The following is a 22518-nucleotide window of genomic DNA, read 5'->3' as shown; positions in this document are numbered from 1 at the left end:
ATCAGCAAACATCCCCACTTCTTAAAGGGGAATAGGTAAATTCAGGCAGAGTTTCATCCTCCTTGTGTTGATTAAGTGTAGAAGTGGATGAAGTTACAGTAACATATGTGCCTCACCAATATAAGTCTTTTTACCACTGCTTATGGCACCAAGTATATTTTGCACTGCTCACCAATGTTAGCAACACAGTTCATTTGAGAAAAAGAGAGGACAAAATTGCAGTGAGGCCAAAAATAAGAATGTTACAGCTGCCTCAAAGAGTCGAGTAAGTACTTGCAAGACATCAATATCATACATGAATATTAATATAAATGTGTACTGCATCAACCATTATACATTTTTAGCAGTAGGAGGGGAGAGGATGTGTAATAGCAGAAGAACTGTTATGTAACACTGCACATCTTCAGATCCTGTGTCACAAACAACAGTCATTCTCTGTGTCCCTTGCCTTTCAGCCTCTGGAATTGAAATTATGAGGCTTAGCGGTGCTCTAACTGAAGCTTTGAAGATTATGAAGGCAATTGATAAACGTTATTCGGGCAGATTGTTCACTATGGAAAAGGGTTCAAATACCAGGGGACACAAATTAAAAATGAGGAAGCAGCACAGAGAGAGGTCAAATGAAACTCTCATACCCAGAGGGTTATTACTGTTGCAATAAATTTCCAATGAAAGCCATTCAAGTGAATAATGCAAATGAGTTTAAGAGGAATTTCGGTGCATTTTTAGAGGAAAGGATTGAAGCTTCTGGTGAGAAGGTAAGTGGCTACGTTTGAGGTCAGGTTTGTTGGTTCTAAAGTCTTTTCCTATTCCAAAAAAAGTTAGATGTTCTTGGGTGAGCAACCAAAGTACATTTTTTGTTCTCTAATGAATAAAAATATTGTTTTATATAAAATCATCAATGAGAAAGATGAGGCTGAAGTACAATCTCAGACTTCTGAAGAGATCTGTTTGATCTGTCTTATACCTCTGCAGTGATACTGCAAAAAGGAGGAAAATTGACTGTAATTTCCTATATCCGAACACGATAGAATGTAGTTCAGTACGCACAGAAAAGGATCCTGCTTGTTGGCTAATGATTTAAATAATATCACAATTAGAATTAATGTATCTCCTTGCATAAAATTCTAATGACCCTAATTAGAGTCGGAAAAGGACTGTGCCAGCACAATAGGGACCTAATAGGGTGAATTTATATATGAACACATTGACGCATTTGTATGTCGTTACTCTGTTATTTTGACGCTTGTGTTCATCCATTGAAATTAAACAGGTTAATACCTCCATTTATTGGTGGACATGGAATGCCATGCAAGTGCATTAGCGCCTTTATATGCTAAATTTTCACAGTGTATTTTCAGTCAGGTAGACACTTCCTGTAGTTATTTGTTCTTTTTCAAACTTTCAGTTGTCCTTTTGCATCAATTCCAATGGGATAAACAGAGCAAAAGTCCTGGAGTAAATTATAAATGCCTTTTATCACGGGGCAGGGGAGGGAGAGGAGCTGTGCACCAGTTCTATTTTTCAGCCAAATCAAAGGTATTTCTGTTGTGCTCGCCCTGCAGAACAGTCCACACACCATTACATTTGAAGTTTAGCCCACAGTGTTCTAGGTTTGCTGTGCCGTTTCTGACAGATATGTTGAGCCTATGGACTGCTGTTAGCTGCGTGTTTCTGGACATGGGAATCTACTTGTACTCTCTAGCTCATCTTTGGTTGGTGAGGCGTGAGTCCGGGGTCGGAGGCCTATAAAAGGCCGCGAGAGGCGTCGGGAGTCCGTTGGTGAGGCGTGAGTCCAGGGTCGGAGGCCTATAAAAGGCCGCGAGAGGCGTCGGGAGTCCGTTGGTGAGGCCTGAGTCTGGTGTCGGAGGCCTATAAAAGGCCGCGAGAGGCGTCGGGAGTCCGTTGGTGAGGCGTGAGTCCGGGGTCGGAGGCCTATAAAAGGCCGCGAGAGGCGTCGGGAGTCCGTTGGTGAGGCGTGAGTCCAGGGTCGGAGGCCTATAAAAGGCCGCGAGAGGCGTCGGGAGTCCGTTGGTGAGGCCTGAGTCTGGTGTCGGAGGCCTATAAAAGGCCGCGAGAGGCGTCGGGAGTTCGTTGGTGAGGCGTACTTGTGCAGCTACAGGGAGAAGGCAAAAAAGAAGTAGAAAGAAACAGAAAGATGACGTCACAGCCTAGGGGGTAAGTGATTGGCTGGTGATTGGTGAGTAGTTTTTCTTTTTATATTAGTCAGTAACTTTAAACATTGTTGTTGCCAATTTAAGTGTATCTAAGGGTTAAGTCATGGCAGGAGAGCTCGGTTGGGTGTTATGCTCCTCCTGTACCATGTGGGAACTCAGGGACACTTCTGGTGTCCCTGGCGACTACGTGTGCGGGAAGTGTATCCGTCTCGAGCTCCTGACGGACCGCGTTGCGGAATTGGAGCTGAGGGTGGATTCACTCTGGAGCATCCACGATGCTGAGAATGACGTGAGTATCACGTGCAGTGAGTTGGTCTTACCGCAGGAGAAGGGTCCACAGCCAGATAGGGAATGGAAGAACAGCAGGAAGAGTAGTGCAAGGAAGGTAGTGCAGGGGTCCCCTGTGGTCATCCCCCTGCAAAACAGATACACCGCTTTGAGTACTGTTGGGGGGGATGGCTCATCAGGGGAGGGCAGCAGCAGCCAAGTTCATGGCACCGTGGCTGGCTCTGCTGCACAGGAGGGCACGAAAAAGAGTGGGAGCGCGATAGTGATAGGGGATTCAATGGTGAGGGGAATAGATAGGCGTTTCTGCGGCCGCAACCGAGACTCCAGGATGGTATGTTGGCTCCCTGGTGCAAGGGTCAAGGATGTCTCGGAGCGGGTGCAGGACATTCTGAAATGGGAGGGAGAACAGCCAGTTGTCGTGGTGCACATTGGTACCAACGACATAGGTAAAAAAAGGGATGAGGTCCTACGAAACGAATTTAAGGAGCTAGGAGCTAAATTAAAAAGTAGTACCTCAAAAGTAGTAATCTCTGGATTGCTACCAGTGCCACGTGCTAGTCAGAGTAGGAATCGTAGGATAGCGCAGATGAATACGTGGCTTGAGCAGTGGTGCAGCAGGGAGGGATTCAAATTCCTGGGGCATTGGAACCGGTTCTGGGGGAGGTGGGACCAGTACAAACCGGACGGTCTACACCTGGGCAGGACCGGAACCAATGTCCTAGGGGGAGTGTTTGCTAGTGCTGTTGGGGAGGAGTTAAACTAATATGGCAGGGGGATGAGAACCAATGCAGGGAGACAGAGGGAGACAAAAAGGAGGCAAAAGCAAAAGACAGAAACGAGATGAGGAAAAGTGGAGGGCAGAGAAACCTAAGGCAAAGAACAAAAAGGGCCACTGTACAGCAAAATTCTAAAAGGACAAAGGGTGTTAAAAAAACAAGCCTGAAGGCTTTGTGTTTTAATGCAAGGAGTATCCGCAATAAGGTGGATGAATTAACTGTGCAAATAGACGTTAACAAATATGATGTGATTGGGATTACGGAGACGTGGCTCCAGGATGATCAGGGCTGGGAACTCAACATCCAGGGGTATTCAACATTCAAGAAGGATAGAATAAAAGGAAAAGAGGTGGGGTAGCATTGCTGGTTAAAGAGGAGATTAATGCAATAGTTAGGAAAGACATTAGCTTGGATGATGTGGAATCTATATGGGTAGAGCTGCAGAACACCAAAGGGCAAAAAACGTTAGTGGGAGTTGTGTACAGACCTCCAAACAGTACTAGTGATGTTGGGGAGGGCATCAAACAGGAAATTAGGGGTGCATGCAATAAAGGTGCAGCAGTTATAATGGGTGACTTTAATATGCACATAGATTGGGTTAGCCAAACTGCAAGCAATACGGTGGAGGATGATTTCCTGGAGCGCATAAGGGATGGTTTTCTAGACCAATATGTCGAGGAACCAACAAGGGGGGAGGCCATCTTAGACTGGGTGTTGTGTAATGAGAGAGGATTAATTAGCAATCTCATTGTGCGAGGCCCCTTGAGGAAGAGTGACCATAATATGGTGGAATTCTACATTAGGATGGAGAATGAAACAGTTAATTCAGAGACCATGGTCCAGAACTTAAAGAAGGGTAACTTTGAAGGTATGAGGCGTGAATTGGCTAGGATAGATTGGCAAATGATACTTAGGGGGTTGACTGTGGATGGGCAATGGCAGACATTTAGAGACCGCATGGCTGAATTACAACAATTGTACATTCCTGTCTGGCGTAAAAATAAAAAATGGAAGGTGGCTCAACCGTGGCTATCTAGGGAAATCAGGGATAGTATTAAAGCCAAGGAAGTGGCATACAAATTGGCCAGAAATAGCAGCGAACCCGGGGACTGGGAGAAATTTAGAACTCAGCAGAGGAGTACAAAGGGTTTGATTAGGGCAGGGAAAATGGAGTACGAGAAGAAGCTTGCAGGGAACATTAAGGCGGATTGCAAAAGTTTCTATAGGTATGTAAAGAGAAAGAGGTTAGTAAAGACAAACGTAGGTCCCCTGCAGTCAGAATCAGGGGAAGTCATAACGGGGAACAAAGAAATGGCAGACCAATTGAACAAGTACTTTGGTTCGGTATTCACTAAGGAGGACACAAACAACCTTCCGGATATAAAAGGGGTCAGAGGGTCTAGTAAGGAGGAGGAACTGAGGGAAATCTTTATTAGTCGGGAAATTGTGTTGGGAAAATTGATGGGATTGAAGGCCGATAAATCCCCAGGGCCTGATGGACTGCATCCCAGAGTACTTAAGGAGGTGGCCTTGGAAATAGCGGATGCATTGACAGTCATTTTCCAACATTCCATTGACTCTGGATCAGTTGCTATGGAGTGGAGGGTAGCCAATGTAACCCCACTTTTTAAAAAAGGAGGGAGAGAGAAAACAGGGAATTATAGACCGATCAGCCTGACCTCAGTAGTGGGTAAAATGATGGAATCAATTATTAAGGATGTCATAGCAGCGCATTTGGAAAATGGTGACATGATAGGTCCAAGTCAGCATGGATTTGTGAAAGGGAAATCATGCTTGACAAATCTTCTAGAATTTTTTGAGGATGTTTCCAGTAAAGTGGACAAAGGAGAACCAGTTGATGTGGTATATTTGGACTTTCAGAAGGCTTTCGACAAGGTCCCACACAAGAGATTAATGTGCAAAGTTAAAGCACATGGGATTGGAGGTAGTGTGCTGACGTGGATTGAGAACTGGTTGTCAGACAGGAAGCAAAGAGTAGGAGTAAATGGGTACTTTTCAGAATGGCAGGCAGTGACTAGTGGGGTACCGCAAGGTTCTGTGCTGGGGCCCCAGCTGTTTACATTGTACATTAATGATTTAGACGAGGGGATTAAATGCAGTATCTCCAAATTTGCGGATGACACTAAGTTGGGTGGCAGTGTGAGCTGCGAGGAGGATGCTATTAGGCTGCAGAGTGACTTGGATTGGTTAGGTGAGTTGGCAAATGCATGGCAGATGAAGTATAATGTGAATAAATGTGAGGTTATCCACTTTGGTGGTAAAAACAGAGAGACAGACTATGATCTGAATGGTGACAGATTAGGAAAAGGGAAGGTGCAATGAGACCTAGGTGTCATGGTACATCAGTCATTGAAGGTTGGCATTCAGGTACAGCAGGCGGTTAAGAAAGCAAATGGCATGTTGGCCTTCATAGCGAGGGGATTTGAGTACAGGGGCAGGGAGGTGTTGCTACAGTTGTACAGGGCCTTGGTGAGGCCACACCTGGAGTATTGTGTACAGTTTTGGTCTCCTAACTTGAGGAAGGACATTATTGCTGTTGAGGAAGTGCAGCGAAGATTCACCAAACTGATTCCCGGGATGGTGGGACTGACCTATCAAGAAAGACTGGATCAACTGGGCTTGTATTCACTGGAGTTCAGAAGAATGAGAGGGGACCTCATAGAAACTTTTAAAATTCTGACGGGTTTAGACAGGTTAGATGCAGGAAGAATGTTCCCAATGTTGGGGAAGTCCAGAACCAGGGGTCACAGTCTGAGGATAAGGGGTAAGCCATTTAGGACCGAGATGAGGAGAAACTTCTTCACCCAGAGAGTGGTGAACCTGTGGAATTCTCTACCACAGAAAGTAGTTGAGGCCAATTCACTAAATATATTCAAAAGGGAGTTAGATGAAGTCCTTACTACTCGGGGGATCAAGGGGTATGGCGAGAAAGCAGGAAGGGGGTACTGAAGTTTCATGTTCAGCCATGAACTCATTGAATGGCGGTGCAGGCTAAAAGGGCTGAATGACCTGCTCCTACACCTATTTTCTATGTTTCTATGTTTTCTATGTTTCTGTGTTTCTATAGGACATTCAAGGACTCCAGTAAGTGGTGTATATGTGATGCAGTCGTAACTAAACATGCTACTGAAATCTAGTGGAGGACAATTAATACTGCACCAGCCTCCATTTATGTCAGGTCAGGCGGCAGCTGTGGCGAGAGAAACAGAGGCCTTTCATCAGAGCTGTTGGTCGTCTTCAACCTGAAACGTTAACTCTGTTTCTCTCTCCACAGATGCTGCCTGACCTGCTGAGTGTTTCCAGCATTTGCTGTTTTTATTTCGGATTTCCAGCATCCGCAGTATTTTGTTTTTGTCCTTTTAAGTATCTGTCTAAGTGATCAGCTGAGTATCCCGCAGTCTTACTTTGCTGGCTGAATGTTAGGCATTTTAATCAGAGGGCCAGCAAAAACATTTGTGTAAATTTTAAATGTTCCAGCTTGATTTGTTCTTCTCGCATACAGGAGTGCACAAACCAAACACTGTCCAATAGAAAGGCAGGAAGTATATTAAATTGAAATCTGTCAGCATGCTGGATTGCATCCTCCACTAGTTCTCAGTTGCACATTTAGCATCATGTCACATCTACGACAACATCATGAACACAGACTGAAAACTGAAAGCCAGTTTCGTGTCTCCCCAAATTATTTGCCATTTATCGCATGCCGACTCGATGCATAATTCCAGCGATTTTAGGACATTGTCATCACCAGTGTGCAGCTCACCAGATAATTTAATTAGTGGGCATGACGCAATGATGTGGGATATGATTTGTATTTGTCCATAAGGATGTTTGTCGTCATCACAAAGGGCCCCATAAATGCAGCTGAGCGAATCCCGAAAGGGCACCTGTGGTATATAAACAGCCCTTTGTGTGTGTTGATGCACATCAGTCTTTTGGAAGACTCAGCCAGCTCCTGTGTCATGTAGGCAGAGGTTAGGTCCAACTTGGTGAACGACTTCCCCTCCGCTAACATTGCGAACAGGTCATCCGCTTGGGCAGTGGGTACTGGTCCTGTCGTGAGACTCGGTTAATCGTTACCTTGTAGTCTCCGCAGATTCTGACCGTGCCATCGCTTTTCAACACAGGAACAAATGGACTGGCACACTCGTTGAACACGACTGGCGATATGATTCCTTTGCATTGGAGTCTGTCCAGTTCGATCTTGACTTTCTCCCTCATCATGTACGGAACCGCCCAAGCCTTGTGATGGATGGGCCGTGCATCGGGGCCTAGATGGATCCTTCCTTGGCGCCTGTGAAATTGCCGATGCCTGGTTCGCATAGCGAGGGAAACTTGCTCAGCACTTGAGCACACAAGGCGTCATCCACTGAAGATAGTGCTTTGATGTCGTTCCAATTTCATCTAATCTTTTCTAGCCAGCTTCTGCCGAACAGCATTGAGCCATTGCCTGGAACAATCCACAATGATAGGTCATGCACAGCTCCATCATACGATACCTTCACTGCCACACTTCCAATGACTGGTATGAGCTCTTTGGTGTAGGTACGCAGCTTTTCATTAACCGGGCTTAGTTTGGGCCTTTGTGCTTTATTGCCCCACAGTTTCTCAAAAGCTTTCTGGCTCATTATTGACTGACTCGCACCTATGTCCAACTCCAAGGATATTTGAACTCCATTTAATTTGACTTTTAACATTATAGGACATTATAGACATCAGTAGTGGGGAAAATGTTGGAATCAATTATTAAGGATGAAATAGCAGCACATTTGGAAAACAGTGACAGGATCGGTCCAAGTCAGCATGGATTTATGAAGGGGAAATCATGCTTGACAAATCTTCTGGAATTTTTTGAGGATGTAACTAGCAGAGTGGACAAGAGAGAAGCAGTGGATGTGGTATATTTGGACTTTCAAAAGGCTTTTGACAAGGTCCCACACAAGAGACTGGTGTGCAAAATCAAAACACATGGTATTGGGGATAATATACTGACGTGGATAGAGAACTGGTTGGCAGACAGAAGCAGAGAGTCGGGATAAATGGGTCCTTTTCAGAATGACAGGCAGTGACTAGTCGAGTGCCATAGGGCTCAGTGCTGGGACCCCAGCTCTTTACAATATACATTAATGATTTAGATGAAGGAATTGAGTGTAATATCTCCAAGTTTGCAGATGACACTAAACTGGGTGGCGGTGTGACCTGTGAAGGGGACGCTAGGAGGCTGCAGGGTGACTTGGACAGGTTAGGTGAGTGGGCAAATGCATGGCAGATGCAGTATAATGTGGATAAATGTGAGGTTATTCATTTTGGGGGCAAAAACGCGAAGACAGAATATTATCTGAATGGCGGCAGATTAGGAAAAGGGGAGGTGCAACGAGACCTGGGTGTCATGGTTCGTCAGTCATTTAAAGTTGGCATGCAGGTACAGCAGGCGGTGAAGAAGGCAAATGGTATGTTGGCCTTCATAGCTAGGGGATTTGAGTATAGGAGCAGGGAGGTCTTACTGCAGTTGTACAGGGCCTTGGTGAGGCCTCACCTGGAATATTATGTTCAGTTTTGGTCTCCTAATCTGAGGAAGGACGTTCTTGCTATTGAGGGAGTGCAGCGAAGGTTCACCAGGCTGATTCCAGGGATGGCAGGACTGACATATGAGGAGAGACTGGATCAACTGGGCCTTTATACATTGGAGTTTAGAAGGATGAGAGGGGATCTCATAGAAACATATAAGATTCTGACAGGACGGGTCAGGTTAGATGCGGGTAGAATGTTTCCGATGTTGGGAAGTCCAGAACCAGGGGACACAGTCTTAGAATAAGGGGTAGGCTATTTAGGACTGAGATGACGAGAAACTTCTTCACTCAGAGAGTTGTTAACCTGTGGAATTCCCTGCCGCAGAGAGTTGTTGATGCCAGTTCATTGGATATATTCAAGTGTGAGTTAGATATGGCTCTTACGGCTAAGGGGATCAAGTGGTATGGAGAGAAAGCAGGAAAGGGGTACTGAGGGAATGGTGGTGCAGGCTCGAAGGGCCGAATGGCCTACTCCTGCACCTATTTTCTATGTTTCTATGTTGCTATGTTTTTATGTTTCTATGTTTTTTTAACATTCTTTGTCCTTTTAGAATTATGTTGTAATGTGGCCCTTTATGATTTTTGCCCTTGATTTCTCTGCCCTCCACCCTTTTCTCCTTCCTACCTTTTGCTTCTGCCCCCTTTTTACTTCCCTCTACCTTCCTGCATAGATTCCCATCCCCCTGCCATTTTAGTTTAAACCCTCCCCAATAGCACTAGGAAACACTCCGCCTCGGACATTGGTTCCGATCCTGCGCAGGTGCAGACCGTCCGGTTTGTACTGGTGCCACCTCCCCCAGAAACCATTCCAATGTCCCAGGAATTTGATTCACTCCCCCTTGCACCATTCCTCAAGCCACGTATTCAGCTGACCTATCCTGCAATTCCTACTCTGACTAGCACGTGTCGCTCGTAGCAATCCTGAGATTACTACCTTTGAGGTCCTTCTTTTTAATTTAACTCTTGGCTCTCTAAATTCAGATTGTAGGACCTCATCCCTTTTTCTTACTTATATCGTTGGTACCTATATATACCACGACAGCTGGCCGTTCACTCCCTCCAGAATGCGCTGCAACCGCTCCGAGACATCCTTGATCCTTGCACCAGGGAGGCAACATACCATCCTGGAGTCTTATTTGCGGCCGCAGAAACTCCTATCTATTCCCCTTACATTAAAATCCCCTATCACTATAGCTCTCCCGCTCTTTTTCCTGCCCTCCTGTGTGCAACAGAGCAACCCCTGGTGCCATGGACTTGGCTGCTGTTGCCTTCCCCTGATGAGCCATCTCCCCTAACAATACCCAAGGTTGTGTATCTGTATTGGAGGGAGATGACCGCAGGGGACCCCTGCACTACCTTCCTTCCACTGCTCTGCCTGATGGTCACCCATTCCCTATCTGGCTTTGTAACTGTTACCTGCGGTGTGACCAACTCACTCAACGTGCTATTCACGACATCCTCAGCATTGCGGATGCTCCACAGTGAATCCATCTGCAGCTCCAGTGCAGTCTGTCAGGAGCTTCAGCTGGATACACTTCCTGCACATGTAATTGTCAGGGACACTGGAAACGTCCCTGACTTCCCACATAGCACAGGAGGAGCATGATACGGGTCTGGGCTCTCCTGCCATGACTTAACCCTTAAATTTACCTCATTGATAACAATGCCAAAGGTTTCTTACTGATAAGAAAAGAAAAAGAAAAAGATTAAATACTCACCAATCCACCAGTCAATCACTTACCTGCTTGGCTATGATGTCACACTTCAATTTCTTTTTGCTTCTTTGTTTACCTTCTGCCCCTGCACCAGCTGGCCTCCTCCCGACTGCTGGGCCCCTTTTATGGGCCTCGCTGTGCCCGACCTGCTCCGCTACGATCTCCGCTGCTTCTCCCGCCTTGTGGGCCCCTTTTATGGACCTCGCTGCTCCCGACCTGTTCTGCTGCGACCTCAACAGCAATGAAACGACTGACCATTTGGTCATCTTTTTACTGATGTTTGTTGAGGCAGGAAATTTGCTGAGAGAAGCACCCTGCTCTTTTTTAATGGTATCCTGGGATCTTTAATGCCACCTAGGCAGATTGGACCTGAGATTACTGTCTCATCTGATGGAGGAATCTGGAGCTCTGCAACACTCCATCAATACTGCACTGGAGTGCCAGATCAGAGTGTGGGAGTGAATGTCCATGGGGTTTTGCCAAGTCCCCTGAAACCATGGAAACTCTTGGAAAATAAATTGCATTTATATCGGGCCTTTCACCAAGCAAAATGTCCCAAGGATCACTATCCCTTATGGCTAAAGGGATCAAGGGGTATGGAGAGAAAGCAGGAATGTGGTACTGAAGTTGCATGGTCAGCCATGATCATATTGAATGGTGGTACAGGCTCGAAGGGGCGAATGGCCTACTCCTGCACCTATTTTCTATGTTTCTATGTTTCTATCAGACAAAATTTGACATCGAGCCATGTAAGGCAATATTGGGACAGGTGACACTGAAGTAGGTTTTAAGGAATGTTTTAAAGGAGGTAGAGAGATTTAGTGAGGGAATTGCAGAGTTTAGGACTTAGATAACATGGCCACAATGGTGGGGAGCAGGATGTGGGGAACGCACAAGAGGCTAGAATTGGAGGAATGCAGAGTTCCCAAAGGTTGTAGGGCTGGAGGTGGTTACAGAGATAGGGAGGGACGAGGCCATGAACACAAGGATGAACATTTTTAAATCGATAGAAACTCTTGGAAAAGAAATTGCATTTATATAGGGCCTTTAACCAAGCAAAACATCCCAAGGATCACTATCAAACCTACTTCGCTATCACCTGTCCCAATGGTGCCTTTTCTGTGGCTCCTCTGCTAGTGGAGAAAGCCTGCAGATATTCACCAGATATCTGCTGAATCCTGATTGGGTGTCAAGTCAACAACTGAAGCAACAAGGCTACTAACCAACCCAAGGTGACGTGTGCACCTCCCTGTGTAAATATGGGCACAGACATTTAAAAACAATAAAAACTGCACACCACTCAGCACAGAAAAATAAAAATAACGTAAATATTCTTTTAATTATATTGGTGATGTTCAGGATTGAGAGTAGTCATAAGTGAGGAAATTGCCCTTTCAAGGGTTCAAATCCAGCCCTGACTAAGGGGATAAAAGTCTTTCTTCTCTGTATCTATCCATCTTTCTTTCACTTTCTTTTCACAACCCTTTTCATCTCTATCCCCTCTGCAACATATGCACCTGTGAGGATGCTCACAGGTTTGTCGAGCTGTTGAATAACATCCATCTGGTCCGGGACCTCATCCATCACTCCCAGGAGGATGGTCTGTCGGTCGCCTTCCTATCCCTCGACCAAGAGAAGGCGTTCGACAGGGTGGATCACGATTATCTGTTCAGAACTCTGCGCGCTTTCGAGTTCGGGACGCATTTCGTCGCCCGGATCCGACTTTTGTACGCCGCCACTGAGTGTCTGATTAAGGTTAACAGGTCTTTGACGGCACCCCTTCGCTTTGGGAGAGGGGTGCGCCAGGGATGACCCATGTCCGGTCAGTTATATGCCATCTGCCTGGAGCCTTTCCTGCACCTCCTGCGGACGAGGTTGAGGGGACTGGCTCTGCAAGGGCCGGGCGTGGAGGTCGTCCTCTCGGCTTACACCGATGACGTGCTCCTCATGGTAAAGGATCCCGTTGACCTGCGGAGGATGCATGAGTGCCAGGAGATTTACTTGGCCGCATCTTCCGCCAGGATCAACTGGGAGAAATGTTCCGGACTCCTGGTGGGTCAGTGGCGGGTGGACTCCCTGCCGGAGGAGCTCAGGCCTTTTGCCTGGAGCACGACCCATCTCCTCTATCTGGGAGTCTACCTTAGCCCCGACGAGGAAGCCTGGCCGGCGAACTGGCAAGAGCTGGAGGCCAAGGTCGTCGCTTGCCTAGGGCGCTGGACAGGACTGCTCTGAGTGCTGTCCTACAGGGGTTTAGCGCTAGTCATAAACCAGCTGGTGGCCGCTATGCTGTGGTACCGGCTGGTCACTTTGACCCCTCCCCCTGCGTTTGTCGCCAGGATACAGAAGAAGCTGGTGGACTGGGACTCTGCCGCGGTCTTGAGTCTCCCGTTTAGGGAGGGCGGTCAGGCGTTGGTGTGCGTCAGCACCCAGCTAGCGACTTTCCGTCTTCAGCCCCTGCAGAGATACCTTTACGTCGAGCCCCCTCCTAGGTGACGTGCGCTGGCGACGTATTTCTTCCGCCAGCAGTACAGCCTCAATTACGACATGCAGCTCCTGTTTGTGAGCCTGGGGGGGCTTCAGGACCGCCATGCGGGGGCTGCCTGTCTTTTACCAGGAACTTATCAGGGTCTGAAACACAGTCGCCAACAAGCGCAGCTCTCCACCGGCTGGAGCGGCAGCTGTCCTGCAGGAGCCGCTGCTCAGGAATCCGTACCTCCACGACCGAGGTTTTAGGTGGCAGTCGGACGAGAGGGCTGTGGCTGATGAGGTGACCAGGGTCAGGGATCTGCTTGATGGTGGAGGAGCGGGCTGGATGGTGCCAGACATGCTGGCACGGCGCCTAAATTCGGCCGATGTCTGGCGCACGGCCAATGTCATCGAGTCGCTAAAAACAGCTCTGGGACCTGACTCCGTTAGGTGTGTCGAGGAGGCTCAAGCACGTGGGGAGATCCCGTCGGAACTGCCCCCCGACCGGACGGCCTTCGTCATCGGCGCCAAGCCCCGAAACCTCCCGCGGGAGCCGGCGCCTCACAACTTGAGCCTCCTCGGGGAAATCCCCTCCGTGCCTTTCAGTTCTTCATGGAGGGGTTTCCTGTACAGGCTGCTCCTGCACACTCACACCTTGCCATCCTCGTCTGCCGTCCGGACACGCCATGGCATACCATCTTGCCGTCCGGAGGAGGCGGGGGTCCCTGCTGGAGTGCACTCTATGCAGGAGTCCTCCTACTATTTATTGGGGACTTGGCCTGGCGGATGGTGCACGGAGCAGTCCTGTGCAATAAATTTTTAAGTCGGTTCACAGGCTCCCAGGCCGCCTGTAATTTCTGCAGTCTGGGGGAGTCCGTGTTCCATGTTTTTATTGAATGTGCGAGGTTGTAGCCCCTATTCCAATATCTGAATTGGCTGCTCCTTAAATTCTGGTTGCACTTCAGTCCCACACTCCTGATCTTTGGGCACCCTGTGTGGAGGGGAGCGGGCAGGTCCGAGGGCCTCCTCGTAGGACTGCTCCTGGGCACGGCCAAGGTGGTCATCAGCCGGTCCAGGCAGCGGGCGGTCGAGGGGGTCATTCAGCCTGACTGCCTGCCTCTCTTCCACGGTTACATCCGAGCCAGGGTGTCCCTGGAGATGGAGCACGCGGTGTCCACCGGTACGCTCGCGGCCTTCCGCGAGAGGTGGGTGCCGGTGGGACTGGAATGCATCATCACCCCCGGCAACCAAATTTTAATTTGATTATTATTGTTTAAAGTTTAATTTGTTTCGTGTGCTGGTTTTAGTTCCGCCACCTCCCCCCCCCCCCCCCCCCCCCGCCTTTAACCAAGGGGCACTTGTATAATTTGTGTATTTTGTGCCTTAAAAAAAAAACCCTAAAAAAACCCCAAAAAATAAGGCACTTGAAAAGTGTTTGGAGTGTTCCCCAGATCAGGGGGCACTTGATTTAATTGTTTAATTTGTTTCCTACAGAAGAGTTGTAGAGCTGTTGATTTGGGAGTGGCTTAGCCAGTCACGTGATGTTCACAAGACTCAATAAAACCCCAGCCAGTTGGGTTCAGGGCATCCACGATGAGGCAGGTAGTTCTGAGAATGGTGGATGAACTGGTAATGTGTAGTGTGATTGTTAAACCTTTTGTTAATAAACCAACCAGTTCTTAATAGCAATGTGTTGCTATGAATTCTTAAGCAAAGAACCCATGAAGCAAATACATGACACCCTCGTTCTCTCATATGACTCTTTCTCTTCTGTATCATCTCTCTCTCTCCTCTTGTCTCTTTCCATTTGCTCTCCTCTCTCTACTTTTACTCTTTTCTTTCCTTTCGCTTATGACAATAGGGCTTATTTGGCAGCACTCTCGCCTCTGTCAGAAGGGTGTGGGTTTATGCCTCACTGCAGAACTGGAGTACATAGGGGTGAATTTCTGCTGGGGCTTTCCCATTGTCCACCATAACTTCAAAGGAAGAGCTGCAAAAAACCCAGATAATTGGTCGTTTTTCCAGGATTTCTGTGGCTCCTCTCCTGAAGTTGCAGAGGATGAATGGGAGACATCGTGGAGAAATTCACTGCCGTAATCTGAACTGAACTGAACTCCATTGTTGTCGATGATGGGTCACATGGAGATGAACATTTGGAGGCAAAGAAAGAAGGTTGCATTTTTTTAAGTTTATAAATTCTTGGGATCTGAGCTTTGTTGGCAAGACCAGCATTTATTGCCCATCCCTATTGGACCTGAGAAGGTGGTAGTGATCATCATATTATCCACTTTGGTGGTAAAAACAGAGAGTCAGACTATTATCTGAATGGTGACAGATTAGGAAAAGGAGAGGTGCAACGAGACCTGGGTGTCATGGTACATCAGTCATTGAAGGTTGGCATGCAGGTACAGCAGACGGCTAAGAAAGCAAATGGCATGTTGGCCTTCATAGCGAGGGGATTTGAGTACAGGGGCAGGGCAGGGAGGTGTTGCTACAGTTGTACAGGCCCTTGGTGAGGCCACACCTGGAGTATTGTGTACAGTTTTGGTCTCCTAACTTGAGGAAGAACATTCTTGCTATTGAGGGAGTGCAGTGAAGGTTCACCAGACTGATTCCCGGGATGGTGGGACTGACCTATCAAGAAAGACTGGATCAACTGGGCTTGTATTCACTGGAGTTCAGAAGAATGAGAAGGGACCTCATAGAAACGTTTAAAATTCTGACGGGTTTAGACAGGTTGGATACAGGAAGAATATTCCCAATGTTGGGGAAGTCCAGAACCAGGGGTCACAGTCTAAGGATAAGGGGTAAGCCATTTAGGACCGAGATGAGGAGAAACTTCTTCACCCAGAGAGTGGTGAACCTGTGGAATTCTCTACCACAGAAAGTAGTTGAGGCCAATTCACTAAATATATTCAAAAGGGAGTTAGATGAAGCCCTTACTACTAGGGGGATCAAGGGGTATAGCGAGAAGCAGGAAGGGGGTACTGAATTTGCATGTTCAGGCATGAACTCATTGAATGGCGGTGCAGGCTAGAAGGGCTGAATGGCCTATTCCTGCACCTATTTTCTATGTTTCTATGTTTCTATATCATAGGCAGTCCCTCGGAATCGAGGAAGACTTGCTTCCACTCCTGAAGTGAATTCTTTGGTGGCTGAACAGTCCAATACGAGAGCCACAGACTTTGTCACAGGTGGGACAGATAGTCGTTGAGGGAAGGAGTGGGTGGGACTGGTTTGCCGCACGCTCTTTCCGCTATCTGCGCTTGATTTCTGCATGCTCTTGGCGTTGAGACTCGAGGTGCTCAGCGCCCTCTGGATGCACTTCCTCCACTTAGGGCGGTCTTGGGCCAGGGACTCCCAGGTGTCAGTGGGGATGTTGCACTTTATCAGGGAGGCTTTGAGGGTGTCCTTGTAACGTTTCCGCTGCCCACCTTTGGCTCGTTTGCGATGAAGGAGCTACGAGTAGGGCACTTGCTTTGGGAGTCTTGTGTCTGGCATGTGGACTATGTGGCCTGCCCAGCAGAGCTGGTTAAGTGTGGTCAGTGCTTCAATGCTGAGGATGTTAGCCTGAGTGAGGATGCTGATGTTGGTGCATCTGTCCTCCCAGGGGATTTGTAGGATCTTGCGGAGACATTGTTGGTGATATTTCTCCAGCAACTTGAGGTGTCTACTGTACATGGTCCATGTCTCTGAGCCATATAGGAGGGCAGGTATTACTACAGCCCTGTAGACCATGAGCTTGGTGGTGATGAGCTGCCTTATTGAACCACTGCAAACAGCATAGTGACTTGCTAGACCGCTTAGAAACATAGAAACATAGAAATTTATAGCGCAGAAGGAGGCTATTTCAGTTCATCGTGTCCACGCTGGCCTACAAAGAGCTGCAAGGGCCTCAGTCAGCAGCCCTGAAGGTTACATATAAACCCATGAACAATGAACAATGGTGGAAAGGTAAAGAGCACCCAGCCCAACCAGTCCACCCCACACAACTGCGATGCCCCTTACATTGAAACATTCTATACTCCACCCCAAATGGAGCCATGTGATCTCCTGAGAGAGGCAAAAACCAGATAAAAACCCAGGCCAATTTAGGGAAAAGAAAATCTGGGAAAGTTCCTCTCTGACCTATCCGGGCGATTGAAACTAGTCCAAGGATAGTTAAGAGTCAACCATGTTGACATCGGAACGGAGTCACAAATAGACCAGACTGGGTAAGAACGGCAGGTTTTCTTCTCTAAAGTACAGTAGTGAACCAGTTGGATTTTTACACCAAGCCAACAGTTCCATGATCAATTTTTCTGATACCAATTTGTTATTTCCAGATCTTTAAAAAAAGAACTGAATTTAAATTCTCAAACTGCTATGCTGGGACTTGAACTCGCATTCCTTGAATTCTTAGTCCAGTCCTCTGGGATGCTAATCCAGTGACATAACCAGTATGTACCCTCATGGAGAACGTACATGTAACAAAAAAAGCAGATGGGGAGATTAAAACTATGGAGCTCAGACCTATTCCAACATTATTCCAACAGTTCTGTTAGATTTGCCGTAAAAGATTCAAGTGAAATAAATGAGAGCACTTTTTTTAGAGACATCCGGATTCTGCAATTAAATGACCTCCAGCAGAAAGGATCATTAGATGAAGCAGAATTAGAAAGCAGTGTGTCAGGCACTCATAGCCCCTGGAACAGATGGATTTACCGTGCAGTTCTACATGGGATTTTTATTGAAAATGGCCTTGTTATTAATTAGAGCTCACACAGAAATGTTCCAGGACAAAGCTTTGTCTGACAACCCTGGGATTAGTCCTGGTCTCAATTCTACTTAAGAAAAACGATGACTCTCTACAATGTAATAGCTTCTGCCCTATTCAATGGCTTAATGTGAGTTACAGAATTTGATGGCATCTGTGTGCTTATCAGAGATAAACCGGGCAAAAATTACAGTGCTAACCTCTTTTCATATTTTTCTTCCTATTCAGACCCCGGAAGAACTGGAGGATGATTCTGACTTTGAACAAGAAGACTATGATGTGCGTAGCCGGACAAGTGTCCAGACAGAAGATGATCAGCTTATTGCAGGACAAAGTGCAAGGGTGAGTTTGGCAGATCTCAATGAGTGGATTTTTTGCGTTTTGTCCTTATTAAATGGAGTAAGCAAAGAATTGAAAAAAATTAACTCGTTAGGAATATGATCACCTCTTTAGAAATTGATGTCAACTAATGTAATGTTGATCTCTAACTGCCCGGTTACGCAGCAAGACTGGTATGTATTTTAGAGCAGCCTAAGGCAGCAACATGGAGTTATACTGCCAGCTCCGCACCACTCTCTGGTCAGGCAAAGAAGAGCTATGAGCAAGGACCTTTTCACACAGACATAAAGCCCTGTTCAAATCTTATTTCAATTTGAACATGCGATGTGACAGTCAGTTCTTTGCTAACATTGAAATGTTTTAAAATGGAGTTTTGAAAGTTCATTCCAGACCAGATATAATTACATCGCAGGTGGTACAAAGCTGAAGCAGTGTGAAACGAACTTCTTGAGGAGGCTACACATTGCTTGCCAAATATCGAGCTGTTAGTTCAGCAACTTCATTCCCTAGCTATAATGCAGTTTTTGCATCAATGTAAAAAACCATGTCAAATGATATCATAATCTACATTAAACCTGGGCCATAGGAGAATGATGGTAGTGACTTATATGGACCCTACAGCCCGACAATTCAACAGTTTTATTTTTGAAGAGTTGGTATTTTACCTATATCCCTGTTGTTTCACCTCTCTGGGCCTCTGAGTCTATGTAGGGTGTGTACCCTCCTATAAGGTGACAAGCTAGAAGCCGAGGAGCCTGATAGGGCTTCTTTGCAACTACATCATTGCGGCAACTTGCCAAGGCTTCTTTGAAAGCACCTCCCAAACCCGCAACCTCTGCTACCTAAAAGGACAAGGGCAGCAGGTGCATGGAAACACCACCCCCTCCAAGTAACACACCATCCTCACTTGGAAATATATCACAGTTCCTTCATCGTCGCTGTTGTGTTAAAACAGTGTTCTATTATTCACTTCAGCAGTAATGAATTCAGACTTCTGGTTATAATCATGTTATTCTTTAACTTCAGCATAAGAAGCAATTTACAAGCAATGTATAGTCACAGATAGAGCACGCAAACCTAAGCATGGGTCTTTTCATGCTACTTGAACAAAGAAAAATTCTTATATTTATACAATATTTTCTTATCAAACTGGAGCTGGTATTACCTAATATTGTAGTTTCTGGCTACTGCATAGTCCAGAGACACAAGTCTACTTTTTCTTCAACATACATCAACAACATTAGAAGCACGTAAAAACACTGTGGCCTTAAGCATAAACCTTCTAGTCTCTAGATTTTCTTATGATACCATTACATTTCTAATCTCGACATTCTATTATAAAAATATCCAAGGCCAGTTGGTTGCGAACACCAGCTGTTGCTATGTGAAATCTCTATCTTTCTCTCTCTCTCTCCAATGATACCAAACAAATATCTTCCCAATATTGAATGAACTAAACATGGACACCTTTCAGAAGCTGAATTAACTGAGTTGTATATGCCAACAGTCGCTGGGTCAAAATCCTGGAACTCCTTCCCTAACAGCAATGGGAGTACCTTACCACACAGTGTGCAGTGGTTAAAGAAGGCAGCTCACCACCACCTCCACCTCATCTTTAATTTTTTTTTTAATTTGGCCCGCTTAGGAATGCAGTCAGAGCTGTTCATACTAAAAAAAATTGACTCTGCCGAGATCATCTTCAATCCCTCCCACTCCTGACAGAAAGTTGCTGGTGAATAAAGTAAACGCTATTAATATAAAACGCACCTTCTAAAAAACCCACTGGTAAAGCAGCCAATCTGCTGGTGGGGTATAAGACAGGCAGATAGTTCTGCCAGCTGTCATTAGCAATGCACTCCCTCTCCGGTCAGGATCTACAGTATCCTGGATTCCTGAGGTATGTGGATATCTAAAGGATTGGACACATCCGCCGTATCCAATTTGAGTGGGTAAGAAGGCAACCTGCTTGTAGGCTGGGAGATGAATCTCCCTCACCGTTAGATGCTTTCTCCAAGCAGGGAGAGCAGGGCCTCCCTACGCTGATTAAATGCAAGATCCAGAAATCCCACGAGGACAGTCCTAAACGCCACCATACCTCCTCCCAATTCAAGGCAGAAAGGGTTGGAGCTATGGTGGCATTCACCAGTACTTCCCCTTCCACTTCCACCTCGAGCGTAGAGATAAACAGAGTTAGCGTTTCAGGTTGATGACCTTTCGGTTCTGATGAAAGGTCATTGAGCTGAAACGCTAACTCTGTTTCCCTCTCCACAGCTGCTGCCTCCACTGCTGAGTATTTCCAGCATTTTCTGTTTTTAATTCAGATTTCCAGCATCCACAATATTTTGCTTTTATAATTCAACTTTCTTCTTTTCCCTTCTTTCCTCCTTGTTTGCCCTTGGTTAAAGCACTGACTGCTTTAAGTGCACATCTCCCCTTCTCCAAAAGATCCCCCAAACTCTAACAGAGCGCTGATCAGAAGGAGTCCTGTGCATTTCAGGTCTTTACTAGAGCTTGAGAAGCTAAATTAAAGGTACCCGCTGCAGTATTTCAGGACCGCTTCAGATGGCCAACTATCAGTCCCCCTGGGAAGCTGGTTACAGTTCGCAGGCACAGGCACAGCTGGAGGAGAGGCAGAAATAATGACAACAATCTTTTGAATATTGGACAACCGCAGCCATTCACGATAACAGAAATCAGATCTGTGTTTTCCATCAAACTAATTTAAAGCTCCTCCTGTATTACGTTTTAGACCAGCAAAAGTTGACGGCTTCTTGGATCAATCTCTGCCACTGTCTGGCAGGCGTAACTGATCTCTGCTACATATTTCGGTGAAAAGGCAGATGGGTGGGATTTCAATTAAACTACATTCTTCCAATTAACTTTGACCTGATCGCAGATTTCCATAACCCTGATTCTCAGCCCTTTCAGAGGAGTACTTTCTTTGTGTGTATATATATATATATATGTGTGTGATTTTCCCAGTTAAAAATGAAAGGTTACAAAGTTACGAAGTTATGACTTGGCCAATAGTTTGATATATAGAGGGAAACAGCGAACAATAAAATCAAATTTATTCTGCAGGTGAGGAATGATGTATAAACGCATATATAAAGGCTTTCCTGACAAGTAGATTAACTCAGGCTGGCTTTCTGCTATTATTGTGCGCTTTAATTCATTCCAGTATGCAGTGTGCTAAGTGTTGTGCATTGGATGCAGACATTCTGCTTTGTGATGCTATGAGGAAGCAGCTGTGGCAGCATTAAGAATGAGTAGTTTCATATCAGAGAGATACAGGATAGACACGGGGTGAGTATCAATAGGTTTTCCAAGATGGAATGGGACAGGGAAAAATGTATGTGTTGAGAAAGGGAAGGTTTCCCTTTCAGTGTGTTTAGGACTCAGTCACGACTTTGCAAATCCAACAGGGAAGGAAGCGCGACTAGAGGTGGTTCTGAGTAGATAGAGGTATGCGGAGTCAGAGGAAATGTATTAGCATGGATAGAGAATTGGCTGGCAAACAGAAAGCAGAGTCGGGATAAATGGGTCCTTTTCGGGTTGGAAATCGGTGGTTAGTGGTGTGCCACAGGGATCGGTGCTGGGACCACAACTGTTTACAATATACATAGATGACCTGAAAGAGGGGACAGAGTGTAGTGTAACAAAATTTGCAGATGACACTAAGATTAGTGGGAAAGCGGGTTGTGTAGAGGACACAGAGAGGCTGCAAAGAGATTTGGATAGGTTAAGCGAATGGGCTAAGAATTGGCAGATGGAATACAATGTCGGAAAGTGTGAGGTCATCCACCTTGGGGAAAAAAAACAGTAAAAGGGAATATTATTTGAATGGGTAGAAATTACAACATCCTGAGGTGCAGAGGGACCTGGGGGTCCTTGTGCATGAATCCCAAAAAGTTAGTTTGCAGGTGCAGCAGGTAATCAGGAAGGCGAATGCAATGTTGGCCTTCATTGCGAGAGGGATTGTTAGCGTTAGTGTTTTCTCTGAAGAATCACTCAACACTCAGGGTCGGTTCCAATGCTGAAGCAGCTTTATTACGCTCAGCGGGAAGGAAAAACTCAGGACCGTATCCAGGTTTCTCTTCACAGAACAAAGAGTTACATGTACCTTTATATGTTTTACAACAGTTAAAAAAACAGCTTACTGCAGTTACACAGCTCATCACGGCTGGACACAAGCCAATCATAACGATTATAGATTACATATAGGTTTTTTAATCCAATAGAATTCTCCTAGTAACCAGGGAACCATTGTCAATTTGGGTTGATCGATGACTTTATATGTTCTCTCCCTAGTTCTTTCATCTGGGAGAAATAATTGGTTTGTAGCCTTGTTTACAGCAAATGGTTTCCCTCTTATCTTTCTTCCTGGGGAATTAATTGGTTTATGGCCTT

At 46.2% G+C, this 22518-nt stretch overlaps 1 protein-coding gene across 4 annotated transcripts in view; it reads left to right on the top strand.

The window, feature by feature from the left end:
• The window catches only part of ctnna2 (catenin (cadherin-associated protein), alpha 2), a 1881920-nt gene that overhangs the window by 1657976 nt on the left and 201426 nt on the right, over positions 1-22518 (top strand). For all 4 annotated transcript variants that reach the window (XM_070866818.1, XM_070866819.1, XM_070866821.1 and 1 more), the window contains one exon: positions 17998-18111. In XM_070866818.1, coding sequence (XP_070722919.1) covers positions 17998-18111 — 114 coding nt within the window. The remainder of the gene's footprint in view (positions 1-17997; positions 18112-22518) is intronic.

This window comes from Pristiophorus japonicus, chromosome 2 (assembly GCF_044704955.1).
Source record: "Pristiophorus japonicus isolate sPriJap1 chromosome 2, sPriJap1.hap1, whole genome shotgun sequence".
In the NCBI taxonomy this organism is placed as follows: domain Eukaryota; kingdom Metazoa; phylum Chordata; class Chondrichthyes; family Pristiophoridae; genus Pristiophorus; species Pristiophorus japonicus.
The sequence above is the reverse complement of the archived record's forward strand: the minus strand, read 5'-3'. Positions and strand labels throughout refer to the sequence as shown.